The 23,356-nt window shown below is 42.8% G+C and overlaps 1 protein-coding gene across 1 annotated transcript in view; it reads left to right on the forward strand.

Moving 5' to 3' along the window:
- Positions 1 to 5,691: 5,691 nt before the first annotated feature.
- Positions 5,692 to 23,356, forward strand: part of LOC127617588 (gamma-aminobutyric acid receptor subunit pi-like) — a 64,972-nt gene continuing 47,307 nt past the window's right edge. The window contains exons 1-2 of the mRNA XM_052089574.1: positions 5,692 to 5,747; positions 15,557 to 15,637. Of these exons, the coding sequence (XP_051945534.1) occupies positions 15,594 to 15,637 (44 nt within the window). The 5' untranslated portion in view covers positions 5,692 to 5,747; positions 15,557 to 15,593. The remainder of the gene's footprint in view (positions 5,748 to 15,556; positions 15,638 to 23,356) is intronic.

Consider the following 23,356-nt stretch of genomic DNA (forward strand, 5'->3'; position numbering starts at 1 on the left):
AACACTTTTCACCTTCCAATCGCCCCAAAAAAACAAAACAAAAAAAATAAAAAAATCAAGCTTAGTTTTTATCACCAGGAAATGCATAACATTGCACAAACATGTTTGGTGTTGACTTTAAATGGCCAACAGAGATTCCTTCAAATGTCCGAGCCATTAAATCAAATTTCTCATTCGGGTAACTGCTATAAACATACCAACACATCAGTAGTTGACCTAGAAAAAACTGACTACAACATGTTTACACAATGCCCGCTATAGCGCGTATATCAGTGCAACATTTATGACATCATGTATCATCAATTGAGCTTTGAAGCATTTTGGAATGTGTACATTCTATTTAGGTCTCAGAATGCATTCTTGCATCCGTCTGCGCTACATCGCTGATGTAAACATGCTCAAGAGCCCCATCTTCCATTCATTCCACTGTGCTTTTTTAATTTAAGAACATGTTCTGTTTAAACGGCCCATAATGTGCATGATATATATAGTCATCTGCATTGTGCACACCAGTAATCCATTATTAGTGCCGTCATGTGTTCTCTAAAGCAGAACATTCCTCTTAAACACTTCAGGAGAGAGATAAGGCAAGAAACTGCTTCGTATGCAGCGAGTTCACCCATAAGGCTTTCCATATGTTATGTTATTGAAAGACTTGCTGTGACGCTCATAATTATTGAATGTGCTTGCCAGCGATTAGCATATGTCTTTATGAGAAAGAGAAAGAGTGCAAACATCGAGAGGGATGATAAAATACAAGTCGCAAGATTCTATTTGAGAGGTGGTAAAGAACTCATTGTTTTATAATGTGAAATTGGGGTTTGAGAACTTGTTTATCAGTAGTTGTTACATTTTGTAACTTGTGTTTTTGTTTTGGAGAGCTGCTCATCACAGTTATACTTCACTGGCTAGTACTTTATCCCATTGAGATCTCTCCATGGTCCTGAATGACTTTCTGAGAGACGTGCCACTGTCTGTGGTGCTGACATTGCAACTATTTCTGCATAGTAACTATTAGTAGTAGTTAATTAATCAATGTGGAATTTACCTTTGTACATGTGCATAGGGTACAACTTACAAATTAAAGGCACCCATTGAGCAAAATTAGCCTTTTCTCCCCCCTGGTCATATACTGTATAGTGTATCAAGAGTGAAAGAATACATTATTTATTAAAGATTGATAGTGTAAAATAATTTGTGTGAAACAAAATAATAACAAAAGATTTCTTTAATAACATTATTATTATAATTTTTTTTTAAAAGTGGCATGGGGCCTTTTATCCCACACTTGGGTTATATTGACATCATATATATACTGTATAGGGGCAATAGTTACATTTATGGGGCAAAATCGGTCAACTTTTGCAACTACTTTTGAGACAGCAAGATGCTTTTTTGAGTAAAAATATAATGCTTGTTCAAAGTAACACCTTCAGAAAAAGGTGCATCATTTCCTGTTCATTTCATTCAAATTTGGGATTTTATAACATCTCAAGTATTCTATAAACAAATGATCTCGGTTGTGTTTGGATCAGTCAATGTGGGCCCTCTTTGAACAATCTTAATAACGAATCATAATAAATAACGTGCTTTATGGAGGCCTTTAGCCCCTGCAACACGAGGGCTTTCCCCAAAATACAGTCCTTTTGATTAATGGACAGTTACTGAAAAAACTTTTGATTAATCACCTATAAAAATCTAAAAATGTCTCAAAATAAATGTGATAATTTTAGGCATTCACATTAGCTACATTCATTTGCAGCATTTTAAAAGTTATTAAATGTTAGATAAAATGACCTCAAAATCAACTTCTTGTCATTGCAGGCGTTGGCATCATGCCTCTGGAAAATGTTGCAGTGCATTTTGACAAAAAGGCGTTTAGGAAAGTGTTGTGTGTCGTAGCCGGCGAAAAACTCCCATAGACTTCACATTGACAGGAAATCTGAGGGATCATATTTCCAGATCATCCAGTCTCCATTTTGAATTGAGCAACCATGCACTCTTTACGTATCACTTTGGAAACTGCATAGCTATGCCCTAGCAACCATATAGAGCACCATAGCAACCAAAGCCTATAGAGTTTAATTAAACATTTCTGAGGGGGATATTTTCAGATGAGAATATCATAGAGACAATGTGGTTGGCTTGTGTAACTCAAGCAATCAGGCTGCCATTAAGAATTGTCCTGGCAACTGTCTAGCCACACCCTAGCAACCATATGGAACATAGAGCAAACATAGGTGGTCACCCTGCCGTGGTGACCAGAATCAGGAAACCAGGGAAGAAACTGCATGGAAATTTTAAGAAACAGTACCGGTGACAGAACAAAGAGGTCAGACAGAAGATGAAGGTGGAACGAGAAGCCTACTGGAATAGTGCAGCAGCAGACATGGAAGAAGCAGCATCCAGGCACGAGCACCGGATTGTGTATCAGACCCTCAGTGAGTGGTAAAACCATGTCGACCAAAAAAGGGGATGGCACCTTCATGAGCTTCCCTGGAGAACGCATGCAGTGGTGGAAATAATTCTCCCAACAGCTATATAACCATGATCTGCCCCAGGGACCACTGCCAGAGCCGCCCCCCCATCGACCCGCCTGAGAATCCATTCTTTGATGACGGTGAAGTAAAGAGTGTGATAAGATCGTTGAAGAATGGAAAGGCGCCTGGAGTGGATCAAGTCACTGCCGAAATTATCAAAGCCGGGGAAGACGTCCTGCTGAACATGTTCCATTAGCATGGAAGAAATCCATCGTCAATTACCACAGCATTAGTCTCCTTTCAATCATTGGCAAGGTGTTCATGAAGATCATATAATCAGTGTTTGCAGAAACATTGTGAACAGAGCAGCCGAGAAGTACAAGCAGGATTCAGGCCGCATCAGGGCTGCACCGATCAAATATCAGTCATTCGTCAACTGTCGGAGGAAAGGATTAGGTGTGGAAAGCGAACCGTTCTCATCTACATCAACTTTAAATCTGCAGTCAACTGTGTTCATTGGCACAACCTGTGCACAAGCACATGCCACCAAAAATCATCCAACTTCTCAAAGCATCATATAAAGGCTCAACCAGCAGCGTACAGATCTGAAACGAACTATCCAAGGAATTTCCTTTCCAAACTGGAGTCTGCCAGGGAGATGTCGTTTCTCCCCTGTTTTTCAATATTGTGATTGATGCCATTATGAGGAAAGTATTCGAGAATGGATGCGGAGTGCAGTACGATGTAAACATCTTTGTGACCGAATTGATGTTCACAGACGACAGGGTCATATTCACCGACACGGATGCAGAGGCTACCAACATCCTTTACCACATCGCCCAAACCTACAGTCTAAGAATTCATACAAGACCAAGATGGATCACAGGCCAACGCTCACTTCAATGAAGCCCAAATTGAACAGGTCAATTAATTCAAATACCTGGGATCACTGGTGCAAGGGAAGAAAGTGGCATCTACCATCAAAGTCCACAACAGGATTGGCCAAGCAACAGCAGCGTTTGCTTCGTTCAAATGGTGCCTCTGGAAGAAGGCCAATATCTCCATCAAGACCAAAATTTGCCTCTTCCGAAAACTGATCCTGCCAATTCTACTGTACGGTTTGGAAACATGGATTCTGCTTAAACCAGACATGAAAAAGCATGACGTCTTTCAAATGCTATGCCCGAGACAGATCCTGGATGTCTCTCTTCGCGATCGCCACCATAACGAGACTATTTGGACAAGGTGCGACCATCAACCTTCAGTCGAAGAACAAATGCGATGGTTTGGCCACGTCTGCAGAATGAACACCAGTCGGCTAGCACACAAGCTTCTCTGGCGAGAGTGACCTGTCCACTGGAGGGTTCAACGAGCAGCACCGAAGACAACGTGGCACAAACACATTGAGGAAGACCTACGGAACCAGCGAATGACCATCAATGAGGATAGATATATCGCCACCAATCACCAAGAGAGAATGCGTATCATGAATGACACAGGGAATCCAGCAGCACCTACAGCAACATATTGATTGAGAAGATGACCTGCTCCCCAATCGCCAGCTAAGGATTAAAGAAAGAAAGATAGCAAACATATAACAAAACCCATATCACTGCACTAGAACATTGCAGAGACATAGGCGTGACCTGGAATTCTGTTGACCTGGGCTAACAAACAGACTGTAGGGATCATCCTGGAAGATGCCTAGCAACCATCCAAAGCACCCTAGCAACTGCATAGCAAAACTCATATATCTGCACTTGGACATCATGTAGACATGGGGGTGGGTTCTATTGAGTTCTAGGCCTTTTGCCCCACTTTCAAAAAAATTAAAAGGCAGGTTCCAAAATAGACACACTCATCACATGCAACATGGGCAGCAGTGGCTCAGTTGGCTCAGCAGGTTGGCCGCTAATCGCAGTGTTGGCGGTTCAATTCCCGGACCACATGACTCCACATGCCCAAGAATCCTTGGGCAAGACACTGGCAGGCTAGTGCCTTGTATGGCAGCTCTGCCGCCATTGGTGTATGAGTGTGAGTGTGTGTGTTAATGGGACACATTGTGGGGACATGCTTTGGTAACCACTAAGGTTAAAAAAGTTGCTATATATTGGCTTTGATTAATAGGCTACATGAAATGAAAAGCAGTTGTTGGGCACAAACCAATTTAAGGGGATGTTTTTTATTTTCCTAACATCAGAGCTTAAGAGTCTAAAGGGCCGTTTACACAACAACATTTGCAAATAAAAACTGAAAACGTTTTATGCGTTTTGGGGCCTAAAAATGCAAACTTTTGAAAACGGGTTTCATAAGTGTAAGTTCTGAAAACGATGCCATTATCGTCTCCGTGAAAACGTACAAAAACGCGAATTTGTGAAAACGATGACGTCACGCGCACGCGTATTACGTGTTCAGTCTATAGGCATGGCGCGGGTCATTCAAAACTAAAATGGCGGACTACAAAACTATATTTGTGCTGCTCAAGATTTTGAGTTTATTAACGCTTCTCCAGCAAAGTACTTGTTGTAATAAAGCAACTTCATCGTCCGTCCAGACAAAATTACTCGATGCTTTCGCCATCTTCATTGTTTGTATTCACCGCTCTGTGGAGGAATGCTTAAGTGCGCAGGCGCGTTGTGTTTCTTTACAAAGTGGCATCGCCAAGTACTGGCCTAGCATGCATAATACAGCGTTTTTAGTCGTTTTCGCGGCGTTTTGAAAACTTTTCAAAAACGCAAAGGAAAACTTTTTCGTTTTTAGTACATATCTGTCGTGTAAACGTACCCTAAATGAAACACGAGGAACAAAAATAACACATCATTGCATTAATATATTTTAATATTAAGATAGATTTATATTTATATATTTTTCGGATGCATTTGGCAGATGGGCGAAAGCGCGCTTTTGGTTTCCAGTTACAGATACGCACCTCGCCATTTGGATGGGGATTGCCATTCAGTTTGCTCATGATGCACTCCTATCTGCTGTAGAATACGCAGGACAATCAGAGAGTCAACCCTAATTGAAAATATGACAGTGTCGCTGAAAGGATTGAAGACTAGAGACTAAAAGGGGAGGCGCGCGACTGCGCAATATAATCTCCCTCAGCTGCTCAGACGCGCAGTCACGAGCGTCTGTAATTCGGAGTAAGTGCGGGTTAAAACTACTTTTATTTGGATGTTAAGGAAGCTCAATGTCTCTCTGGACACGGCTTATTTGTAAATCCTGATATTTCTGAGAAATGCACTTATACGCACAACGCCACAGGTAAGAGATTTATCTGACTGGAAGCAGTTATTGTGATTAATACACATTTGAAAGGTGAAAATAGTTTACATAGATCTACCAATAAAAAGCCTAATTTATATTCAAATTCCTCTGAGATTGAGCCAGTGTGGTTTACAGAGAGTAAAGCACTTAAAGCAGATTTTTTTTATATAATAATAAATATACCAAGCACGCATGTCTCGTGTTTGAGAATGATGTGACTTAAAATATGGAGAAAAATAACTGAATGCAAATCGTGAATTATCCCATTCGAGGGCAAATCCATTTTATTAGCACATTATGCATTTGAATATTTAATTTCAGTAGGATAACTGACTGCCATTTATGCCCAGAGTTATTTGCCATTCTAGCAGTATATATTTACCCTTTCTGTGGAGCTTATGGTGCATTTGAAACAGTATTTGGACACCACAGTGTGCAATTATAAACAGAATCGTGCTTTATATTATTGCATGTTAAGAAACATGCCATGTGCCAAAATATCAAGTATTACAGTTTTTCTCAAACGTCTTTGCTCAATTCTGGAATGAGAATTATTTTGTATTTTTCTCAAAACAGTAAGTTCAGATCTCTGATTAGTTTGTTTGTTGTTCACACCAGATTTGCATTTCTTATTCATTAAAGCAAATTGCACGTGATTTGGCACATGTGTGCAAAAGAGTAAGTATAATTGTCTACAATGTGCACAATAACTAAATGGCTTGCAGAACAAAAACTGACTTTTTTGTTTTGTTGTTGTTGCATGGATGTCATTTTGTGGCTATTTTATGTTCTGTGTGTGTGTGTGTGTGTGTGTGTGTGTGTATGTATGTATGTATGTGTATGTATGTATATATATATATATATTAGGCTTTACATGTAAGAAATGTGTAAAAATGGACATTCAAATGTAAATTTTTGGTTAACATGTAACACATTGCTACAAAAATAAAGGTACACTGTAAAAAAATGTCAGTAATTTTAACAGTAAAATACTGTAAAAATAAATTCTACAGAAATAAAATGTTAATTGATTAACAAACATTAACTGTAAAATGTTTTAATATATTTTTAAAGACAATACAGTAGTTTTTACAATAAAATGATGTAAAAATTTAATTATTTAAATGTAAAAGGATTTTCCAAGTAAGATCCTGTATAATTAATGGTGAAATGAAAAAGAGAGTACATGTACTTTTATTGTTTTAAATTACATGTACAGTAAATTATTGTTAAAATTACAGTAAAAAACAGTAATCTGGCGTTCCCACAATTCCCTGCATGACCCATTACATTTCATTATATTTTATGGGAATAGATATGTTTCATTCATATTTTGATTATCAGCAGCATTTCTGGTGGGTCTCTAAAATCTTTAGATTTGGGCAGAAATCTTCAGGAAGATAATACAGGGCTGTATGCTTGCTTTTTTGGGAGATTTCACCGAAATACAAGAGCAGTAGTCTTTTACAAAGCAACCGCCTTTGAGCGCCTTATTCCAAACATCGTGTAATGCTATCATCTCCGCTTCTGTCCACAAGAACCTGGTGTCCAGGGCTGGACTGGTAATCTGGCATACTGGGCATTTTGCCGGTGGGCCGACGCACTTTTGGGGCTGATCCGGGGCGGACTGGCCATCTGGAGAACCGGGCTGGCCATGAAACGGGCCGAATGGGCCACGATAAGCTGAAATGAGCCGCCGCGCTATGCGGAACGGGTCACGTACCCACCAACTACAACAACTTTTGGGCCAGATTCTAGGTAAAATCCTGGGCCGAGTTCCGACTTTGGTGCATTGTAAACAGCATGCTCGGCACACGTTACAAACCGAACGCAGAACATCTGGTTCTATAAGCACGAAATTAAATTTGTGTAGCGAGCATTGACACGACTGCAAGCTCTCAACTTGGATATCGTTCTTTTGCAGTGGCACTGGAGATTCATAAGCAGCGCAGGGCTTGAAGGGTTTGTTCAAGTTGCCAACCCTGAGCAATTCTAGGAGTGATACTTGCCAAACACCACCAACAAAGTCTGGGTCCATCATTTTAGAAGTGCTTGCAGGGCAGACCAGTGAGGAATGAGTTGCAACAATCTATTTAGGCGATAAATTCAGTCCCAATGGGTTCAATGGGTTTAGAGCAGGACCGGGAAGAGAAATCGTCCCGGGATTTTACATGCCAACTGGCCCAACTGTTTAGTGGGGGGGTGTTCGCTGTCCTTTTCTGCATAACGCTTCGGCTCATTTTTGCTCGGTTCTCCAGATGGCCAGTCCGCCCCTGATCGGCCCTAAAGTGCGTCGGCCCACCGTGAAAATGCCCAGTATGCCAGACTACCAGTCCAGCCCTGGTTTAGAGGTTGGGCCTCATTCTGCTTTTACAATGATTGAAAGCATTATTCTGTCCTACTGAAGGTCAAAAACAAGATTGCATTGGTGCCAGAAGCCATCAATGATGGCCTTTCTAAAGCAGTAACCCAACCAGTCCACAGACTTGATTGACTATCAATCAAATTATCCCTGGATGGCGCAGTGGGACGGTTGTCATGTTGTGCTATGTGATTGTTTCTCCATAGCTCACCTTGTAGGGGATGACGTTACCTGGATAATTCAACCTTTTCAGCCGTTGTTTGGCACTTGTCTCTTAATGTTTTCTTGACCTTTTACAAGCTTGAGGGACATTATGATCATGTGACCCTGACACGTCTCCTCAATTATGACCTGAGAAGGGTATGTGCCAGCTCATCCATAATTGCTTCTCCTACTGTACGTCCTGGCCTGGAAACAAGCCCTGCCCTAAATTAAGATAGTTGTGGATAAACTCTTGGTCTTGGGCTGTAAATGTATCCAAGAGAGGGTCCAAGTGGCTGTTACCTCTCTCTGATTGATGGGTTTATTTTAATGCTAAGCAAGATCATATTTTTAACATGGTTGAAGTCTTAAGAGGGCATCAATGTTGATGATTAATTGAAAATCAATTAATTATTAGTTTGATTCAACTTATCAATCGCTGATGAATTAACATCTTAAGGTCACACAGGTGAGCAGGACCCTGGGCGTCTTTCTTTTGGGGTTTTGAATCAGTAGAAAGGTCTCTTTGGTGTCCTACATTTTTATATCTGTGACCTTAATTGTCGCCTGTAAGCTGTTCCGTTCCACAGGTGCATGATCATTCATTGTTTATGGTTCATTGTTCAAGCACGGAAAACTTTGTTTAAACCCTTTACAATAAAGATCTGTAAAGTTATTTGGATTTTTACAAAAGTATCTTTAAAATAATTTGTAAAGTGTCCTGAACAATTTCTAGTTCAGTGGAAAGGAGGAGGGGAGAACCGCCTCGGCGATATAAACAATATTTTAATGATAAACCTAAACAAAAGACAAACACACACACACACGTCCGTAAACAATCTCGCTCTTGTCGCACCACCGTCTGCCATAGAGAGAGAGAGAGAGAGAGAGAGAGAGAGATGGAAAAAAAAACACTTACTAGCCAGTTCTCCGATACGCCATAGCTTGTTCCTCGGCCGCTCCTCCACCCTGTAACGGACGACAGCCGCGCCTCTGCGGGCAGATCGGAGGCAGTCCTCCAGCCCCTGGCAGACGGAACGCCCCGCCACGTTCTCGGGGAACAGAAGGGGTCTCCCCTGGCAGCGGTTCTCCCGCTCCAGGCGGTCGGCAGCGTGCCCCTCCCCACTTGCGGTCGGCGGTCTCAGACCCTGCCACGTTTCAGCGGCCGGTAGGGGACGACTCTGCCCCTGGCTCCAGGCAGTCGGTTAGGAGCCCCTTCTCCCCTTGTGGTCGGCGGCTATTCCTCCGCTTCCAGGCGGCCGGGCTCCTCTGTCCCCCTGCAGATGGCCGCGGCTGCTCCGTTGGGGTGGACGGTAGTGACGAGAACTCTACTACGGCGTATCCCTCCTCCTTCCCGGATTTCGGCACCAGTGTAAAGCAGTTCAATGGAAAGGAGGCGGCGAGAACCGGCCTGGCGATATAAACTATATTTGATGATTAACTTAAACAAAAGACAAACACACATGACGGACATGTCCGTAAACAATCTCGCTCTCATCGCACCACCGTCCGCAATCAGCCTATATCCCTCTCGGAGGCTTAATTAGCCTGATAAGGGACCGGGTGTGTATAATCACGACCCGCCCTCCGCCCTGTCACCAAGAGTTTATTCATTTATTTTGAGCAATTTTATATTTATGTCATTTCCTATATTAAATTGTGTGATTATATCGGCATTGTATCTGCCTATCGGCCACCCTGCTGTCTGGATATCGGCATCGGCCATTAAAAAAAATTCAGTCCGTGAAATAAATGTGTTGGCTAATATTATTATAATCTTTTCTCAAGAAACTCAAATCACAGAAACAATGAAAATATGTCATTGTTTTAGTAAAGAATGCACAATGAAAATAACACCTCTTGCAGAAAATACATTGCCTGATCTGCATAATTCCTGGCACTAAACCTGCACGCTCAAATTTCGGCCACTACTCATTCCCCTCTCAAGCCTGGATTCAGTTTCACGTGACGCATGACCACTGATAGATACACACGCACTGCACACATGAATATTTACATATCGCGATGTACGCGATATAGCAAAATGTCCAACGTTGACACTTTATATCGTCGGCATGATATATCTCATCATAACGCCCAGGGCTGGACTGGTAATCTGGCATACCCAGCATTTTCCCTTTGGCGCCAATCAGGGGAGGATTGGCCCCCCGCTCAACAACTTTTGGGCCAGTTGCTATGTAATATCCCTGGACGATTTCTCTTCCCAGACCAGCCCTATTGAGATCTGACTTTTTACAGCAGACTTTGATTTTGGCAAATCTGAGCGCAACGTGAGACATCGTTGATCTCCGAAACTCTAGAGGAGGCGTAAATTACTGGGGGAGATTAACTCGGATAAGTATGGGATTGATCTCCATTTAATCTCATTACTGTCTAAAAAGTTTCGATATTAAAGTGATCTGATTTGTGATTTTTCTTTCCTAGGGGAATGGTCTTTAATGTAGAAATGGCGTCTCATTTTCTCTGTAATTTATTGTCTGCTTGGTCCTTTACTCAGCGCCCTTATTAGTTAGTGTGATTTGTATTCTGTTAGTCTGCTCAACTAATTACCTGTCTAGGTAGCTATAATCATGCAGTCTCTGATCGCTGCTGCTGCAAACAGATGGGCAGACATTAAAAATGGAGCAGTGCAACAGAGCAGCAGGTGACTGATTTAAACCGATGTGCTGCTTGGCACAGGCGCATCATGAGATTTAAGGTTGGCAAAAGGCATAAAGCGCTTTGAATACCGCTAAGGTTAAAAAAGCGCTGTATAAGAGCAGACCATTTGATAGAGACTTGGTGTTCGAGTCTTTTGACCTGGGCCAGTTAGCAACCACCTAGCAATGCCCTAGCAACCACTCAGAAAACTTAATGCACATTGCTATGCAGTTACTTATCTTTGTATAGCAACAGCCTGTCTTCAAAGAGACAACATGTGTGTGATCAAACACTACTCCTGTTTTCTTCAGGAAATGTCAAAAGTAGTTTGCTATCCAGATGGGGGCAAAGGCCTTGGAGATTTGCTTTAGGGTGTTGTTCTCGTTAATTTAGGTATAGGCATGTAAAGGTGTGAGTCATTTTTACAGTTACTTGTTAAGGCAGGACAGCGGGAGAAAAAGAAGAAAAAGCAAGAGGGTGATGTAAAGAAAAAGACAGGATATTAGATCATGCATTGTCACATGACTCTCACACATTTATTTTCTTACTTTCGCCCTTGCCATGTTGACTTAAACTCAGAAGTCATGCTCACACCAATCCAATTTCCTCAAGGCAGCGGCCACAATCCGCTGCAAGCTCCTGTTCAAACAGAGAATCCATGGGAAAGCCACACATTAGCCCAGATATGATTACGGTGTCACCTCACGGCAGTGGGATTGAGACCAAGGATGCTGACGTGGCAAGATTTCCTGTGCCATCTTTGAGATTTTGACTAGATGATCACCGATGTCCTCTGCCAGTGTGATATAGTGTTCCAATAAAATGCAATGATTCCCTACGGCCATCCTGGGGGTACTTAAAGAAAGACTTTCTATAATTTCTTAAAGAAGTAATTCTATCATAGTTTACTCCCACTTAGTCAGAAATGTGATTTTCGTTCTTTTGCAGAACACTCATTTTCACAGATGTGTAATGTGTTTATATTCATACAATGCAAGTCAATGTGTCCAAAGCTTCCAAGCTCCAAAAAGGATATAAAGGCAGCCTAAATGTAATCCGTAAGTGGTTTAATCCATGCCTTCCGAAGTGTCTACAGCGCTCTGCACACGCATCAAGCGCTAGGAAGTGTAATCGATCTTTAAATCTGGATTGCGCCAAGGAGATTGCAGATCTCGAGATGTATTGTAAAAAAGAGCTGATATTTTGGTCTGTTTTTCCCATTTAAAACAGAAGTGATCGTATCACTTCAGAAGACATGGAATAAATCACTGAAGTCTATAAATTCCCCATTTTTTTAAATTGGTTTTATTTCCTCCCCAATTTGGAATGCCCGATTCCCAATGCACTCTAAATCCTCGTGGTGGTGTAGTGACTCTCCTCAATCCGGGTGGCGGAGGACGAATCTCAGCTGCCTCCGCGTCTGAGACCGTCAATCTGCGCATCTCATCACGTGACTTGTTGAGCACGTTACCGCGGAGACATAGCGCGTGTGGAGGCTTCACACTATTCTCCGCGGCATGCACGCACAACTCATCACACGCCCCACCGAGAGCGAGAACCACATTATAGTGACCACGAGGAGGTTACCCCATGTGACTCTACCCTCCTTAGCAACCGGGCCAATTTGGTTGCTAAGGAGACCTGACTGGAGTCACTCAGCACGCCCTGGATTCAAACTCACGACTCCAGCGGTGATAGCGTCAATGTTCGCTGAGATACCCAGGCCCCCTAAATTCCCTAATCTTCAGCGCCATCTTTGATATTTAATGGGAATGATGAGTCTGTGAGGGATGTACAGTCTCTTCAATGGGCTGTCCTGCAGTTTAAAGTGTTTTGGGGTCACTCCGCGGACAAAGCATTGATTAAACATCTGCCCGAGAACATTCAGCACACACAGAACTCCAGACTAGTGGTCTTCACGGGTCCAAAAATGTGTGACCTGAAAATGTGCTATCCGGAACCGACCCAGGCCCGTCTATTATTTGAAAGTTTGGACCCGGGCCCGGCCAGGACACACGGACCCGATTGAACCCGATCCCACAGCTAATTGCTATTAACAAGTTAATTTACAAGTTGTGAAAATAAGCCTTTGTGTCTTACCTAATGTAACGTTAGTAGCCTTCTCTCCTGTAATGGACCTTGATGCGACAATCCATACAATCCATCCTCTCTTACCAAGAAAGATGGCATAATAACATCCATGCTGTTCCTCTCCTGCTGATGAAAGAGCATGTATAATCCGCTCCTTATTTTAGCTTCAAAAGTCCAGTTGCCGTCACGGTGGTGGATGACAAAGTGACTTTGCAGCTTTGCAGTTTGTATCTCGCATAATACGATAACTTCCATTGTTTGCCCTTTTGAACTTACTAGAACAACGATTGCTCATTCAGTGCCACGGCCGCTGACGTTAGCATCCCTAATTTGCCGTCATCTGTGCTCTCTGAGACTGGCGGCTGTGGCTCAGGTGGTAGAGCGGGTTGGCCACTAATCACAGGGTTGGTGGTTCGAGTACCGGCCCACATGACTCCACATGCCGAAGTGTCCTTGGGCAAGACACTGAACCCCAAGTTGCTCTCAGTGGCAGGCTAGCACCTTACATGCAGCTCTACTGCCATTGTTGTATGAATGTGTGTGTGTGTGTGTGTGTGTGTGTGTGTGTGTGTGTGTAAAGCACTTTGAATACCGTTAAGGTTAAAAGGGCGCTATATAAGTGCAGAACATTTTCCATTTACGTGTCTGATCATATATTTTAGATATACAAAGTGAATGAACTCCAACCATTATATCTCAAAAATCGCGCCAACGCCAATAATGCACTTCAGTTTACGTCATCTGTCAAACGCTGATATGGCGGAATAAGTCCCGCCTTCTAAATAAAAGAGTCAATTGTCAGTTGGTAAAGTCATCATCACTGCGGGTGTTAAACAGACCCGGGTCCTGAAGTACAAGAATGGGACCCGGCTGACCATTTAAAATATTGACCCGAATCTGTACGGGGGTCGGGTCCCGGGTCCTCTGGTTCGGGTGGACCTTTGGAGACCTCTACTCCAGACATCATGAGTTGTGGAAAATCAGATGTGATGTAGGAGCTTTATACCGTTCATGCCATTGAAGAGATGCTAATTCAATCCCTCACAGCCTCATTGTCATTAACATTCAAAACCCAAGATGGCGCTAGCATGAATAAGGTCTACTGGAGGAAATGGGCTTAAAAATGAAGGTCAAGCTGGAGTGATGGTGGATTCTTGATTCTATACATTATGTGAGATTTTGTATGTTTGTTGGTCTTGATTAAAACCCTTTGTATTTATGGGTTATGATCCATTTTGTATTTATTGACCACAACAGCACAATAAATATAACAATGGTCTTACGTCCGATATTCCTTGTGCATTGTTATAAATCCCAATGAACAATTCCAAAAATGTCAACCAGCTACATTGTGTCCTCTAAATCAATGATCATATCACAAGTCTTGTTTTGCACGTTTTGATTGTGCACTCTGTGTGTTTTAAGCATGCATCATGCGTGTGTACTAACGGCGTCAGACCCTTCTGGAAGTGTGATATTTCTAAAGATGCTCCGATTGCGTTCATCCTCCTAGTTGAGGGATGTGAAATGAGAAAAAAACTCCAATGTGAGACGACAGTTGAGCAAAGCAGGAAATATGAGTTCTTTTATTACCTTTACTTTAATCTGAAGATTAGTGGGGGAGCTGTATTTCTGGAAATGAGTTCTACTGGGGTGGGAAAATACCTTCCGGTCATAATAGCAGCGGGATTGTTAGTCTTGTGTTTAGGAGGGGTGCTGTGCTCTGCAGTGCATTATGAGAACTGATTTGAACTGCATAAACGGGCCAAAAGAGTAAAAACAAAGCTAGCTCTGAAGAGCAAGTAGGTACCTCTAATGGAGGGTATCGGTCTGAAGAATATGGGGCGCAGATCCAGATCTATGATACTGAAGGGGAGAGGACGTTTGGAAAATGCACATGAGAAGTTTCATCTTTTTGCAGTGATTTTCGTCAGTTGTTCAAAATGCAGAAAACAAGCCATGTAGCGTAATGCAGTGCAATCGTGCGTCTAAACTCGAGCAGTTATTGACGATGTGATGTCTGCCAACTGTTCAGTGATGCTAGGCTAAATGCATAAATAATTCCATTATATGTAGGGATCAGATTCGTAAGGGATTTGACCATTTTGGTTGTTGTTGAAGGCCAGGGCAGATAAAAAGTATATGCAAAACCATTGCAAACCCACAGCTGGCGTGTGGGTGGTGCAGCAATATGCCATTTTTAATGCCCAGCAGCTAAAACAAATTGACTGTTTATTCCTAAGGGTCAGAGAGAGGGTGGAAAATGGTAATGGAAAAACAAAATTCTTTACACATTAATGTGGCTGCTCATTCGGCCCATTTTGCGAACAACTCACCAGACTCACCAGACACCTCGGTTCTCCCTACAGTGCGTCGGCCCACCGGACAATGCCCGGTATGCCAGATTACCAGTCCAGAACTGAGTGTCTCTACCCTGTGTAGAATGAGTGTAAGTGAGGCGAGCATTTTAATGCCATTTTTCTCTTTTCAGATAGACTTCAGTGGACTGCAGCGCTCACCCTCTCACCATGACTCGCTTAAACGCTTTATTTGCCCTCATCTTTATCAGCAGGTAAGAGGATTCTGTCTTCAAAGTCACTTTAGCGTTTCTGATGTCTGTGACGTTGACGTTCTGATCCGGGCTTAATTACACAATGCATGATATCAATGCGAATGAATGAACTGTATAGCTGGAATATTATGTGACCATTCAGCCCATTTGAAATGCTTTGAAATGAAGTGCGTGGACTAGGGATGTGCAAGAGTTTTTAATTTTGTAAACAGCTAAAAAAAAACAGCTAAACTGTGTAAAACAAGCTCTGCATGGACAAGTTTCTCAAAAGTGAGAACTGATGACGTACAATCACAATAATGTCAATAATGCTCAGAATGTCGAGGATGTGCGCTCCGAGTCGGGGGTAAAATCTACATACAGTGAAGGAATGCTACTCAAACCCGCTTGGCTTAGCCGACCTACAGAGCTGGAGCTATATGACAAAGATCCCTGCATGGACCCCGAACGGGACCCTCTCCAATGGTGCACGAATGAGTGTCTGACACTGTTCCTTCCCAGTGTGTCCCAGCCGAGAGATTGTTTTCTCCTTCCTAAACATGTAGCTCTTGTTTCTGAATACAAAACATGTTGGTGCATTAATGATAATGGCATTTTTGTCTGTGAAATATCTAGATTTTTTTTTATTATTTGCTGTGTGTGTTTTTTGGGCAGAATGGTCCAAGTCCTTGTGGTGGTGTAGTGACTCGCCTCAATCCGGGTGGCGGAACACGAATCTCAGTTGCCTCCGCGTCTGAGACCGTCAATCTGTGCATCTTATCACGTGACTTGTTGAGCGCGTTACCACGGCTATTTTCTGCGGCAGTCTACGCACAACTCGCCACGCGCCCACCGAGAGCGAGAACCACATTTAAGCGACCACGAGGAGGTTACCCCATGTGACTCTACCCTCCCTAGCAACCGGGCCAATTTGGTTGCTAAGGAGACCTGACTGGAGTCACTCACCACACGCCCCACCGAGAGCGAGAACCACATTATAGCGACCACGAGGAGGTTACCCCATGTGACTCTACCCTCCCTAGCAACCGGGCCAATTTGGTTGCTAAGGAGACCTGACTAGAGTCACTCAGCACGCTCTGGATTCAAACTCGCGACTCCAGGTGTGATAGTCAGCGTCTTTACCATTGAGCTACCCAGTGTTTTTACCTACAGTAATTTTTTTGCAAGAATAAAATAATGGCGCTGCCATTACTTAAACTAAACCTGTCGTTTTGCTCCAAAATCATAGGCTGAAATGGTGACTTTGACCTCCCTCAGGCCTTTAACATTTATGCTCATTATGATCATGTATGTTTATCTTTCATCGGTAAAACATATTTAAATATATTGATCCGGGGACCTCTGGTTGAGTTGACCCAGATTTACCCTGTTCAGTCATTTAAACTGATACAAATACGAATGTCAAATAGGTGTGCATCGGAGAAACACTCCATCCATAGATCAATGTGAGATGTCTGCGAACTCTAAAGATGTGTTTGTCCCTCCTGCGAGGGCACGAAAATTGTCATTGACTCCACTGAAGGCAAACTGTGCTGGCAAACAGGGCAATCCCCATCACAACATGAACTGAGGCAGCCAGCCAATCACAGCGGCGGTTTCTTGGAGAAGCCATGTAGAGAGAATGATGGGATATGTTCCCAGCCTTTACACAGTCTGATTCCCTAAAAACTGTTTACACAGTAAACACACATACAGTACATGCATGTAACCCCCAACCAATCGATTTCTATATCCTGAGGCTTGTGTAGTTCCGGCAGTGCTTTGAATCAAATACTTTCTATACGCCTGTTATTCCCTGAACTTCACAGTCTCCTTTGATGCCTCAAAGATCCCGATCAGACCTCTAGCCCCTTGAAGAATGGGGATGAGTGAGCAATAGGGCTATGTGATGTCACAACAAAACCCTTTAAATTATCGTAGCTTATTTTTATTGATGTTTTGAATGATGCTCGGTAAGTAATTACAGTTGCTGGAGCGCTCAAACAAACAGAGCAGTGTTTTTTAAAATCGCCACAATCAAGCGTGTGAGTGACTGGCTCTGTTAGACCAATAACTCATGATTTCAAGGCTGATTTGTGATTTTTATCTTTTTGAACGATTTATTAACGAGAACCAGTTGAGGATCTTTACAGTATGTTTGATGTAGAGTGCAACCAGCGAGGATACCGCAGTAAAAATTATGTGTATTTATATATATCGTCTTTCTATTATTTCTCAATACCCAATTGACCCTTCGCTAAGCTCCGCCCCCCTTTGTTATGGTCGCTTCTGACAAGCTCTGCGGAACTCCCCATAGGAATGAATGGGAGATTGCCGTGAACGATGCGTTTTTTGGCTAAATATTCTCATAAACGGAATGGATGATAGTTTTTACGTGGGCTGGTATGAAGACTGACATTGTAATGCATAATTATCTGAAATAAATAGTTAAATTACACAGTATTTTGATTAAAAGCTGTCATTTAATGCGATTACAAACCTCATAACTTTAGTGTAAGTGAACAGAGCTGTTTATAACGTCTCTTTTTGATGTTTTTACTATGACTTGAATCATCAATACATACATGAAATGTTAGCGCAGTATAGTTCTAGCGGGAAGACTAGCAGCTGTACATCATCGCACCATTAGCGGTGTAACTCCTAGCCAATCACATGTAAGCCATTGCTTTATAAGTCTGCTCACAATCTATCAGATTGCTGTTTCAGTGTGCTAACACGGCAACCTCCTCCACCCCATCACCACATGTTGAGTCCCGTCCTACATGGGGGTAGGCTCCTCGCCCCTGCCTCCTATCTCCAGTAGGATATGACGGTTCAGATGCACTTTTAAGGAGGGGCTTTGCAAAGGGTCAGTTTCAGTACATTCACTTCAGACTGCAACTCCACTGAAATATCATTTCCGACCGCTAATTTGTATTTATTTATATATTGGTACATAAACCAAAATACGTCTTTTTATATAAAAAAAATATTGTTATTTTTCTGATTATTTGTCCTCTATCTTATTTAAGGATACAATTTGGTTGGTTATACGTATTTTAAATTTTTGTTGTAATTTGTATTTTATTTTATTTGTAAATTTTTTTGTTAAAGCACAATGTGTGAACTTTTCATACGTTCCCTTACCACACCGTCCACAGTAATCGCACGTTTTAACACAATGTGTGGACATTTCAGACGGTCCCTTACCACACCGTCCACAGTAATCGCACGTTTTAACACAATGTGTGGACTTTTCAGACGGTCCCTTACCACACCGTCCACAGTAATCGCACGTTTTAGCACAATGTGTGGACTTTTCAGACATTCACTTACCACACCGTCCACAGTAATCGCACGTTTTAGCACAATGTGTGGACTTTTCAGACATTCACTTACCACACCGTCCACCGTAATCGCACGTTTTAGCACAATGTGTGGACTTTTCAGACATTCACTTACCACACCTTCCACAGCATTCGCACGTTTAGCACAATGTGTGGACTTTTCATACGGTCACTTACCACACCGTCCACAGTAATCGCACGTTTTAGCACAATGTGTGGACTTTTCAGACGGTCCCTTACCACACCTTCCACAGCATTAGCACGTTTAGCACAATGTGTGGACTTTTCAGACAGTCCCTTACCACACCGTCATCAGTAATCGCACGTTTTAGCACAACGTAAGGACTTTTCTGATGGTCCCTTACCACAGTGGGCAAATTTCCCAACTTATAAATGTTAAATTAGCGATCTGGAACGATCTGACCAGCTTAAATATGGGACAAATCGCGTTCCCGTATTGATTCGATACGGGATGCATAATTTTAACTTTAAATACGGGGTGATTTCGTATTTTACGGGACGGGTGGCAACCCTATCTCTGTATGTTCATAATGTATTATTCTTCATAGTGTCATGGTACAGTTAGCACCAAAAATGTACATTTTGCCACATGCTTTTTTAGTTATTTTTCTTTTGTGTGAATTTGATCAAATGCTGTATATTAAAAGAATAGAATAAATCTGAGATTTCTAGGGCAGCACAACTATAATGTTATATTGTATTCAGAACTCTATTCGATTCTCTTGTGTTTAAGACTTCTGCAGCACTAGTTAAGCCCCATCCCATGGGAGGTTTGAGAAGAAAGCCTGCAGTATTTATATGTGCGAGGGGGTGAAGTTATAGAAGGGGTGTCCTTGAGTCACACTCCTGTCTCAATCTCTCCGTCCTTCTCTTTTTCATCTTGCTTTTTCCATTTGCTGAGAGGGAACAAAGCCTGAGAAGATCCAAGAGTAAAAAGTAGAAACCGAGCCGCACAGCTTGGCTCTGTTCACAAGATACAGACCTGTTTAAAAGCCTTTCACGGCCAGACTGAGTCAGCCACAAAGAGACCCAACATATGTGAGACTTATATTTCCCTCATAGAAGAACATTATACATAACTCAATTAGTTAGCATAGTTTGTAACTTTTTGTAAATTTAACATGACTTTAAAACAGTAAGTGATTACACACAGGTGCACACACTATCTCCAGGTAAGCTCTGATCATGAGATTTATCTGCCAGAATGGCAGTGCCGAAACACGAATCACGTTTAGTGTTCTTCCGCAAATTGCTTGCAATTTAAGTTTCAACCACAGATGTCACTAGAGAGCACAAATTTACGTAGTGCAGCTTTAAAATACTCAAGCACTGAAAAAATCATAAATAGAAACCATTGCCGTAACGAGCAGATTTAAATTGAATGCTATAATCATCTTAATCGTGGAAGTCGCAATTGTTATCGCGCTTCGTTTTTCGATTAGTTGCACCGCCCTACCACGTAACACTTTTCTTCCTTCAAACCTGGCATTGCGCCAGGTTTGACGTCATTGATGCCAAACGTCATTGGTTTTGTCATATGTGACCTATCATATCGTGACATGGCAAGCTTTTTCCGCCCCATTTATCCCCAATTTGGAATTCCCAATTCCCAATGCGCTCCCAAGTCCTCGTGGTGGTGTAGTGACTCGCCTCAATCCGGGCGGCGGAGGACTAATCTCGGTTGCCTCCACGTCTGAGACCGTCAATCCGCACATCTTATCATGTGACTTGTTGAACGTGTTACCATGGAGACGTAGTGCGCGTGGAGGCTTCACGCTATTCTCCGCGGCATCCACACACAACTCACCACACGCCCCACCGAGAGTGAGAACCACATTATAGTGACCACGAGGAGGTTACCCCATGTGACTCTACCCTCCCTAGCAACCGGGCCAATTTGGTTGCTAAGGAGACCCGGCTGGAGTCACTCAGCACGCCCTGGATTCAAACTTCTGTTCCTTACACAAAGCTATCATATTGAATATAGCATGCAAGCCAAATGGACTTTTATGATTAATGGTGCATTGTTTTGGTCCATTTTGGAGATTGGCTGTCCACTTTCCTAGTATGGAAAACTGAAGTAATACAAGGTTGGAATGACATGGGGGTAAATGATAACCAAATCTTCATTTTTAACCATTTGTCCTCTTTTCCTTCAAAGCACTGTCTCAGTGCACTGATTATTGTCAAAAATTACCACTTGGTAGATATATTATTGCCATTGTCATTTTTTTTTATTCTTACTGCGCTGTTAAATGTAGTGACGAGCCAATGAAAGCAGCAAAGAGCATCAGAAGTGAGTTCCCCAAGGGCCCAACATGAACCGCAAGAGTCTCAATGAGGGACGCATATATGCTCCAACAAGGATGAGATGGATTAAAGTGAAATGAAGTCATAAAAGCCGCCCGTGTATGGTATAACACAAAAAGATAAGAATACTGTATGCACGAGTACAAGCATGCCTCATTTCAGCAGTTTTATTACACTGGAGGCCACAGAACAGTTGAAGTCATGGATTAGCCTCTTATTAACATAGTAATAATGTGTTCATGGCAATCTTCCCTCTAGTAAAGCCTTTCCACTCATCTTGCATGATTTGACCCGCCATTGGTTCTGAGGGTGTCAAGCTAAGATGGCATTAGCATTCTTTCATGAGTCTTATATAATCCTGAAGGTCTTTTTCTACAAGACCAGTTTGAATGGAATAATCTGCAGCGTCTTCAACCCCACACCTCTGTTGTGCTCTCTCACAAAGTGTTACGTTGACTTTCATCCATTGAATAACTGTATTAGCTACTGGAGAGCATCGAATTCACTAATTGGCATGTACTAAGAAGGTTGAGTGGTTTAATAGGTTTTTATGGCATTTTGAGCACATTGGACAGCATTCAGGGAAGGAGGTATTGCCCCAAGTGAAGGAGTTCAAGTACCTCGGGGTCTTGTTCACGAGTCAGGGGACAATGGAGCGGGAGGTTGGCCGGAGAATCGGGGCAGCGGGGGCGGTATTGCACTCGCTCTATCGCACCGTTGTCACGAAAAGAGAGTTGAGCCGGAAGGCAAAGCTCTCGATCTACCGGTCAATTTTTGTTCCTACACTCACCTATGGTCATGAAGGCTGGGTCATGACCGAAAGAACTAGGTCACGAGTACAAGCGGCCGAAATGGGCTTCCTCAGAAGGGTGGCGGGCTTCTCCCTTAGAGATAGGGTGAGGAGCTCAGTCATCCGTGAGGAGCTCGGAGTAGAGCCGCTGCTCCTTTGCGTCGAAAGGAGCCAGTTGAGGTGGTTTGGGCATCTGGTAAGGATGCCCCCTGGGCGCCTCCCTAGGGAACTGTTTCAGGCACGTCCAGCTGGGAGGAGGTCTCGGGGAAGACCCAGGATTAGGTGGAGAGATTACATCTCCACACTGGCCTGGGAACGCCTCGGGGTCCCCCAGTCAGAGCTGGTTAATGTGGCTCGAGATAGGGAAGTTTGGGGCCCCTGCTGGAGCAGCTGCCCCGCGACCCGGCTTCGGATAAGCGGTTGACTGTCCAGCGGTTCACTGTCCAGTAAAACATAAGTCCTAAGAAATGTTCAAATGACAATTTTTGTATTTCCCGGAGATAATGTGAGTAGTGTTTCATCGTGCAAACATGTCAACAATGCCTTGGGCCATCCGTCACCCTCAACAAGCGGCCCGAGTGATGTTGTCATCATATCAAATTATAAGGCTAAATGTACATGAATTTTGGGGTGTCCATTTTCTAGAGTATGTATAGTAATAAAAGCTGGGCGATTTTGTTTTTGATTAATTCGAATTTACGTTTTTGACACTATTTTAGAATTGAGGTTTTGCATAAAATACTAGCAGACATCAATCCACCCATGTGGATATCTTTTAGACTGTTCAGCCGGTTCCCGCCGCCTCTTTTCCCATCCTTAGCCTTTGTTAAATTGGTGCCGAAGCCCGGGGAGGAATGATGCGCTATTGTAGAGTCCTCGCAACTGCCATTCACCCAAAGGAGCAGCCGCGGCCATCCGGCGGGGGATGGAGGAGTTGTTGCCAGCCGCTTGGACATGGAGGAACGTCCGCCATCCACGAGGGGAGGAGGGGCTTGCTGCCGGCCCCTTTTATATTCCACCAATGTCTGAATATAAAAGAGAAAAACAATATGCGTGACTGAGTGCCCCAACGTTATCATAAGTTAACAACACGGAGACCGATATAAAAGCCGGTAATATTTCCAGTACGATTGTACAGAGGTAGACTTCGTCCATCATGCATGTTTACACCGGCTTAATCAAACAATAACTATGTTCTGTTTAAGTTGTGTATGTCATGAAGCACTAAGCTATATTTGTCAACAGAAATGTATGCGTTTATAATAATTGTTA

This window comes from Xyrauchen texanus, chromosome 24 (genome assembly GCF_025860055.1).
Source record: "Xyrauchen texanus isolate HMW12.3.18 chromosome 24, RBS_HiC_50CHRs, whole genome shotgun sequence".
NCBI classification, from domain to species: Eukaryota; Metazoa; Chordata; class Actinopteri; order Cypriniformes; family Catostomidae; genus Xyrauchen; species Xyrauchen texanus.